The sequence below is a fragment of the Seriola aureovittata genome, chromosome 12 (genome assembly GCF_021018895.1).
Source record: "Seriola aureovittata isolate HTS-2021-v1 ecotype China chromosome 12, ASM2101889v1, whole genome shotgun sequence".
Lineage (NCBI taxonomy): Eukaryota > Metazoa > Chordata > Actinopteri > Carangiformes > Carangidae > Seriola > Seriola aureovittata.
In genome coordinates this window covers 10,674,567-10,683,589 of record NC_079375.1, presented here as the reverse complement: position 1 = coordinate 10,683,589, position 9,023 = coordinate 10,674,567, and the positions used below count along the sequence as shown (strand labels likewise).

Sequence of the window (9,023 nt, the reverse complement as noted above, 5' to 3'; positions counted from 1 at the left end):
TGTAGGTGGGAGATTTCTGTTCATCTTTGTGGTCAACATCTAGGGAACAAATCCTCGTCCACCTAGTTTTCACTATTATTTGCATCAGGGACTCAGGTGTGTGCATGACTTTGTGTAGGTACAGTATGAATCCACATTTCTCATTGTTGTAGTGGAGGTCTCAGGAGGTTGAATTTGACAATACTGAACTTAATGCAGTAATACATTGTTTTGTACTCTGTATAAATAATTTGCAGATGCGTTTTGCCAATTTTTTTCGACTATAAATTAGCAATGTGAATATAGTGACCAAACAGCTAGAGACATGTTTGTTCATTTTGCCCAGTCAGTCAAAGGTAGCCATTCAAATAGTTTTGGTTTTAAAAACAGTTGATTTTGTAATGGAACACTTTTTATGGAAAGTGATTATTCAAAGGCCCTGAAAACCACTTTTTAAATTGTGCATTGGAGAAAGTTGTGCATCCAATATGAACACACAACTTTTCTTCAAAGTTGTAACACTTTATTATTATTTATTATTTCACTGGGCTCTAAAGTATATCTCCACAGTCCCTGGCAGGCCCTGTTTTTGAACAATGTAGGCTATAACATACAAAGATCTCCGTATATAAATATTATTATATCAAAATTATTCAATTTAATATTGAACTCGGCATATTTTAAGATTATTAAAATGAAGAATATAAGTATTGTTTAGAATCTTTGCTGGTTCATATTTTCTTTCGTTACAAATAGTGGCTTTTTGTGCAATTGACACATCAAGCTGATTTTAAACTGTTTTATTATGTGACAAAGCTATTGTTAATGTAATGGTTGGGTTTTTGGCACAAAAAAAGACCATGGTTTGCACTAGAATAGAAACTGTATTAAGGTGAGAGAACCTTCGACATCATGGTTACAATAATTAACATAAAGCTAAGGAACCATCCGTCCACCCCGATCTCCTCCTTTGCCGCTATATGGCTGTAAAACCAGTTTTGACAATTCATTCATCTTATCTGCTACTCAGTCTTTGTAATATTTACCCCTTTTTTTTTTCTTTTTTTTTTTTTTTACATTTTCTCCTACTTCTGAAGGAAAATGGCTACAACTGCAGATTCAATGCTCAGAGATACTACTGCTACTACGCCCAATTATGACGAATACTATGAAAATGAAGCGTGTGACAGTACAGGCGCCACAGAGTTTGGAGCAACTTTCACTCCAGTTTTCTTCTTCATTGTGGTGATCCTGAGTCTGTTTGGCAACATCCTGGTCATTGTGATCCTGGTCAAGTATGAGAACCTCAAATCTCTGACCAACACTTTCATCCTGAACCTGGCTATATCTGATCTCCTCTTCACGGCAGGCCTGCCCTTCTGGGCCTACTACCACATGTACGGATGGACTTTAGGGGAGCCTGCATGCAAAATAGTCACCTTTGTCTTCTCTGTTGGTTTCTACAGCAGTGGTATCCTCCTGATCCTGATGACCGCTCATCGTTATATAGCTGTCATGAAACCTCTGTCTGATATTGTTTCGACCACAGGCTGCTACAGTGTCCTGGCATCTGTGATCATTTGGGCTGCAAGTACCTTGATTGCCGTTCCAGCCTTCGTCTTCACCGGCGTCCTGGAACAGAAATACTGTGTATATGGGAGTTCTTACGAGAGCTTATGGGGAATCTACCTGCAAAATATTCTCTTTGTCATGAGTTCAGTGGTATTCATTTTTTGCTACTCTCAGATCTTATGCAAGTTGCTGCGTCCTACTGCCCAAAGAAGAAAGAACAAAACTTTAAAACTCATTTTTACTCTCATGGTTGTTTTCTTTGTGGGATGGGTACCCTACAATATAGTTATATTTTTACAGTCAATGTATCTCTGGCACAGAGAACCTGCTAAGTCAGAAGTTGTGGCCTCAGAATGTGAGACACGCAAACTACTGGAATACGCTTTTTATGTTAGCCGAATATTTGCCTTTTCACACTGCTGCCTCAACCCTGTGTTTTATGTATTTGTCGGGGTTAAATTCAAAAACCACTTGAAGAAAATGCTGAAGAGCTGGGGCAACAACAGAAACAGCCTCCGCAAGAGACAAAACCGACTGACAATCACATCACTAACAAGTGGGGAAGAGTTCTCGATGTAGTTGATGCAGTTCTCGGTGTAGACCTCATTCAAACGCATATAATTAAAAATCCAGGCTTGTAACAGCATCTTGTGTGGTTCATATAGGTCTAGATAAGGATGGTTACTTTTAAAAAATAAATAAATTAGTGAATATAATTGTTTATTCAATGTGTCTGTTGGTAGAATTTACATAGAGTGGAGAGAGGAAGAGGATAAACTCAAATAACCACACAGTGCAATGCATCTCTGAACACGCAACACATCTCTTGATTTCTGCTGAGACACGCAGATGGTAGGGTCCAAATTAGGCGTCAACAGCATGAATCCATGAACTCAACCTGCCTTGTGTCACCAGTCCAGGCTGCTGCTGCTTGTGGTGTTGTTGGTGATGTAATTGTGTGGGGAGGGTTTTTTTTCCTAGCACACACAAGACCCTTTAATACCCACTGAGCATGGTTTAAATGCTGCAACCCACCTGATTATTGTTGCCGACCACGTGGATCCCTTCATGACTACAGTCTACCGTTCTTCACATGGCTTCTTCCAACTGGATAACAAGCCACGTCACGGCGCACACGTCATCTCAAACTAGTTCCATGAACATGACAGTGACTTCAATGTACGTCAATGACCTAACCAGACACTCAGGGCTGATCTAAGCTTTTAATGGGGCCCCTCAGCAGAATTTGATTTGGGGGGGGCCACCAATGCTTCAGCGCTGCCAATACTATTTACTAATATCAATGCTTAATCATTCGCACACGTACTGTAACTTGGGTGTAGCTGTGTTGCTCTGTTAAAGGCAGCAGGAAATTATTAAACCAGTAGTATTAGCTAGCCAGCCTCTTAGCATGATATTGCATTTTTGTAATAATTATGATTCATATAAAATCAAGCTCTCTTGTAGGGCATTTCAAGAGCTCTGGAAGGCCCTCTGGTGGCCATGCGGGTCCTAACCAAGGCGCTTGGTTTGCTCATGCTTCAAGGCAGTGCTGGGTGTCTGGGGGAGGGGGCTAATCTGTATTAGAAATTTGTACCCAATAAAGTGCTGTGTTTATAAAAAATAAGAGAGGTAAAGCTGTGATATACTGTGTAATGTACAGTCTTTCATCTTTAATTTCCTCTTGTAGCTACGTGTCATTTTCTACTTTGTACTTTGTACTCTGTACTTGTGATTTCAGATGCATGCCGATAAACTGATTGTACATGGCATTAGAGATAATATAACTGTGTGTGACTGTATGTGATTCCCTTTGCGTAACATTTGCATTTTAATTTCTGTGTTCATATCAAACATTTGGATCACTTAAACTATTTCAAATTTTCACCTTCATTTTCTGGAGTCATATGTGATTATTTGTAATTTATTTGTTAAAGTGTTTATTTTCATATGTCATCATCATCAACATTATGTTAACGCTTTGCAATAAAATAAAAATCACTCACAATTCAATTCCGTTTTGAAACCCGAACAACCCTCAGTGCTGGTTCCATGACGTCCACTGTGCATGAATTCAGAGAATATTCTTACTCAGAATGAAATACTGAAACAGCATCTCTGACTTAATGTGAAACAAAAAGAGGAATTGCAAGCCTGCTGTTATTACAACGTTTCCTTGACACTTTGACACAAGACATGCCAGCTGACGCTCACGGTAAGTTGCTCGGTGCCTAATGAATACACTCCATATTTGAGATATTCTACAAGGAATTACTTTTTTTGAAATCACAAACTACTGAAGGGGTTATAGAAATCTACTCAGTGTTAGTTACATTTTGCCAATTTCAGTTTTGTGCTCATGTTTTTCTAGAAAAATCTACAATGGTGAGCAACTCTGCAATGAACAACACAGGGGTGCGCGACAGTGCTGCCGTGGTATATTTATGTGATGAGATATTTGACTTTGCGACCATCAGCGGTGCTTTCTTCATTTTGGTCTTCATCTTCAGCATTGCAGGCAACAGTGTCCTCTTATGTGTTCTTGTTGCTTACGAGAACCTGAAAAATGTGACTAATATATTTGTCCTGAACCTGGCTTGCTCTGATCTGATCTTCACCTTCACACTTCCATTCTGGGCAACATATTTCCTGCACCACTGGGTCTTTGGGGACCTTTGCTGCAAATTCATGATAGCGGCGTACTTTGTTGGTTTGTACAGCAGTGTCATTCTACTGACTGCCTTGACCGTGGATCGTTTCATAACAGTGGTGCTGCAAAACTGGCCATGCAACTCTGTGAAGAGGCAAAGGTGGGCAAAGGGTGTCAGTGCAGCTGCCTGGATCATCAGCATTGCTGCATCCCTGAGTGATGCTGTTCATGTAAAGGCGGAAACCCACTGGGATAATTTTACCACATGTGTGCACCCCTCTCACAATGATGCCGATGTGGGACATTATCTCCAAGTGTCACTGCTTTTCTTCCTCCCATTGCTCATCATTGTTTTCTGTTACTCTGCCATCCTCAAGACAGTTCTGAAGTCTTCAAACAGGAAAAGGCACAGGACTGTAGTGGTGGTATTGTGTATTGTCGCAGCCTTCATCATCTGCTGGGGACCTTACAATTTTGTGCTTTTCATCAAGTTTTTCTATGAACCCAAAAGCTGCGATGCAATTGAACGCTTGTCCATCGTCTTTCATATTTGTCAGATACTCGCTTATTGTCACTGCTGTATGAATCCTCTGCTGTACATGCTCTCACAAAAGCTACGAAAACATCTGTTGCATCTTTTACCCTGTGAGAAAGAGTGCAGGAAGAACAGGGAGAGAGGTATCGGCCAGAGCACTTGTGTTATTCAGAATACAACTACTATGTTACAGAACTCTGCTGTTATATTGGAAATGCAATGCAAATAGACATTCGCTTTTAAAATGAAACATTGGTCCAAATGCTTTAGTGGAACTTAGTTTGTATCAATGTAATAAGTTTGTATCTATTTAATTTATAAAAGATTTGTCCTTACAAAAATATCATGTCATTATGTATGATAATGTGTGGGAAATATTTTCACTTTTGTACTTTCCCAGCCTTTGTGAATGACATTGCTCTGCTTTTACTGTAATATATCTAAATAAAATTTAGTTGGAATCCAGTTTAGCTGTTTTCACTTCTGTTTTTTACAAGTAAATGTTGTGACATTGTCATTATGGGCTGGTTGTAAGTTCTGCTGGGCAAGTACTTTTCTCAGGGCCAAGTCTGAGAACATAAGTGAAACTGTCTTGTGGTATAACATTTCTTAGACATAGATTATACAGCTACTGAGCCACTTCCTGGAGTGACACTGAGTGCACACTAAAGGTAAAGGTTATTTGGCATTTTATCTCTTTGAAGTATTCTACTGCATTTTTATTCATGTTCATGCTTGTCTTGAGAATTATGAGATTAAATTGAATATGCTAAATAGACAAACCTTGTATGTGTGCATGTATTTAACCTTCATTGACAAACATTAAGGAGGGAGGTGTGCCCAATTCTTTGACAACTGGTTAAAAGTTGTGCAATAATGAATAACTTCTTCATCAGATCTATTGTCATTTTATCACAAGTCACCAACAAGGAAAAATGGACTTTAGCAATGACTACAATGACAGTGTCCACTATGACTACTACACGTTAAGTGACGACAGCTTGGCAGAGGAACAGGCTGAGATGCACATGACTCTCTTCTGCGCTGTGTGTTACATCCCCTTCTTCTGCATCAGCATGCCTGGAAACAGTTTTCTCCTGGGGGTCCTTCTGAGGGAACGATGCTGGAAGACCACACCTGACATCTTGCTTCTGCAACTCACAGTTTCTGCCCTTTGCTTCACTGTGACTCTGCCTTTTTGGGCCTACAATCTACTCCATGGCTGGGTCTTTGGGAACTTGGCCTGTGGAATCACTGGAGGGGCTACTTTTCTGGGGCATGACGTTGTATCATTATGTTGCTGTGGACCATGCTTCATGTCTGTCTGCACAAGCCTCCAAAAAGTTCCTGCTCGTGGCTAGTATTATGATATGGCTGATATGTGCTGCTGTAAGCATCAGGTTTTCAATGAATTTTGTGGTAGAAGATAGCGGATCTGATCATATAAGTTGTTCATATTATCCTCACTCACATTCTGTGTTGATCTTTTACATCTCTGTGCATTCTGGCCTTTTCTTTCTAATACCCTTCATTATCATTACATTCTGCTATGCCTATAGAGCTACCAAACAGTGTAGGATAAACAGACGACACCAGGCTTCAAGATTCATTCTAGGGATTACTGTTGGTTTATTCCTTTGTTTGGCACCATACAATATCGCACTCATTATAGAGTACCTGCATTTGTTGGTGCATTCGGGAAACCCAGTTTCATTGATACCACGCTATCTGGTGTACATCATTATCACACTGCCTTATTTTCACTGCTGTCTGAACCTATTCCATATATATGGACAGCGGTTTAGGAGGTATCTCTGCATGTATGCATGTGACACTTCACCCCAAAGAAGAGATAGGGGTCAGGACTTCATGCCTCTAAATGACACCTCTGTGTGAGCAACAGCCATTTCTATTTCTCTACATACATTTCACAATGTGGCAATTTTAATAAACCATACTTAATCATAACTGCATTTTATAGGGTGTAATTACTCACAAACCTCAATCATGTCCATTTGCTTAGCCCTGGCTGTCAAGCTTTCTCTTCGCACATGGCATTTTGCAATCATATCTGTACCAGATTTTACACTTGAATTTCTTCAACAAGTCCTCCAACCCGAAAAAACATATAGGTCGTTTTTTTCCCACCTTCTGATAAAACCCATAAGAGCGACTCTACGGCGACAAGCATACCGCAACAATTGGTTGTCATGGTTATATTAAACGGGAAATAAGGGAATGTACCTACAGCGCATACCAACTTTTGTCGCCATGGTTGCTATGATAACGGTCGTGGCTTGGTTAGGTTTAGGCACAAAAAGACGTAAAGAAAAGATCGTGATTTTGGATAAAATAGCTACTTTCTCAACATTAGAGGCGATATTTGTTGTCATGGTTACATTAATAACAACGTCGAATGGTCATGGATAATAGAAACAATTTAAACTCATATTCTTCAGTTTTGTTGACTCATCCATCTCTTAACACGGACTTTATTGTTGCATATATAACGTCACTGCAGTTTTCCCTTTGCTCTTGTCTTAATTAACATGGCCGCTAGATGTCGCCTGAACACAAAACGTAACTGTTCATGATAACCGGCTGCACAAACGACCCACGGGCTCGTTCAAGTTATTATAGGTACTCTCTCTCCTAGATAGATTTACTGTCTCTAAACCGTCGTTTAATGGAAGATTGTTATAGATTAGCTGACTGGCTAACCTAGATGATGTGTTTGTTGAAAACACTGTCATTGGCTGACTTTCAATATTGCAACTGAATCATTTTAAAAGGAGAAGAGGGGGTCTTAAAAAAGCTTGAAGTCTACGTAAACTAGTGTGTTTACATGCGCACTAATGTTTCTGTTGCACATGTTGTCCTGGTTTCAGAAACCTGGATATGCTACCTGGAGTATTGAATTAGAAGGCTACAGAACATGGTGTGAAATCAGATGATCAGAAAACCTAGATTTTATGTAAGGATAACCAGGAATAACCAGGTTTCTCATGTTCCAACAGACACATTGTGAAAAACAGGAATTAGCAAAGGTGATATTTAATGGTTATTGCAGTAGATAATAGGTTTGTAAGAAAGAAGAAGAGAAATTAGGTATTTTTTAAAATGTTAATTAACATTGTTTCAAATGATGAAGAAAACCATCAGCATAGCTCCATTTGTATGAAAACAAATTTACAGTATGTTCTCAGTTGAAATTCTCAACTCTACTCGATCAACACATTGTTATTATGATTTAACTGTACTTAACAAATCAACCCACAAGATGGCAACAAATATGTCACTTCATGTCAATTTTAAAACAATCCTAATAATGAAATTATGTGATTTATGGTTATATTGCTTAATGTTTATTTTACTCTTGTGCTTTGATGTCAATATTATAATTTCTGATGTAATAGCTTTGATGTAATGTGCACTAAAGGCCATGGTAGGCCTTTACAATAGTGACAATTTAACTTGAAAAATGAAAAGTGAAAGTGTATTGTAAGAAAGACAGCTCTGCCCTTTTTTTGTCACGCATGTAATAAAAATGAAATATTTTAAAGGCACAATCTGTAATCCAAGTCAAAATTATTTAAAACCCCAAAATGATTGAGGTTTTATTTTATACACAAACATGTTAGACATACTTATTATTAATGTTTCATGCTATGATTTTGAATCATGAATTGCAAACAAATTTCTTATTGTTCATCTGAAACTAAAACCATTCAGTGATTTGTGTGAATATATCTTAAATTTTAGGCAAAAATTTCAGATTAGGCCTTTCATAAAGCGAAATAGCTCTATTCTCCAGAAATTTTTTCCGCTTACAAGCTGTATGTCAAACATTATTACCTGCACATCAGATGTTATATTTCTGTCCACATCTGTTTAGTCTCTATCTTCATATGTGCAAGCACCAATTAGCCAGGCAATGTTCCCACATGGACCCACTGTAACTGCAAATAAAGCAATTCTGAATCTTGATAATTTATTTCTTCCTCTTCTTTCTTTTACATATCAGCCTTGGCAATATGTTAGGTTGACCTTGTCTGTGACACTGAATAAACAAATTGGCTCTCAGCTGCAGGATCAATAAAATATAACAGAACAGCCTGTGTGTTTATGATTAAAATCAGCCAAGTATGATTCAAATATGTCTAACTCAACACTGAAGTACTTTTGGATGCTTTTCTTGTACGCCAGAAATTCCAACACTATGCTGCATTATTTCAGTAATTAAAATATTGCAAGAACCATTTCCCATTTTTCTCTGGTCCAAAATCT

The 9,023-nt window shown here is 38.5% G+C and overlaps 2 protein-coding genes across 2 annotated transcripts; both read left to right on the top strand.

Moving 5' to 3' along the window:
* The first annotated feature begins 93 nt into the window (after positions 1-93).
* Positions 94-3,576, top strand: LOC130178394 (chemokine XC receptor 1-like). The gene is made up of 2 exons (XM_056390547.1): positions 94-114; positions 1,077-3,576. The coding sequence occupies exon 2, from the start codon at positions 1,081-1,083 to the stop codon at positions 2,128-2,130; it is 1,050 nt and encodes a 349-aa protein (XP_056246522.1). The 5' UTR covers positions 94-114; positions 1,077-1,080; the 3' UTR covers positions 2,131-3,576.
* Positions 3,577-3,732: 156 nt separating this feature from the next.
* LOC130178356 (chemokine XC receptor 1-like) lies at positions 3,733-5,201 on the top strand. The gene is made up of 2 exons (XM_056390478.1): positions 3,733-3,766; positions 3,923-5,201. Exons 1-2 carry the CDS (start codon positions 3,748-3,750, stop codon positions 4,963-4,965), a joined length of 1,062 nt encoding a protein of 353 aa, XP_056246453.1. The 5' UTR covers positions 3,733-3,747; the 3' UTR covers positions 4,966-5,201.
* Positions 5,202-9,023: the final 3,822 nt, after the last annotated feature.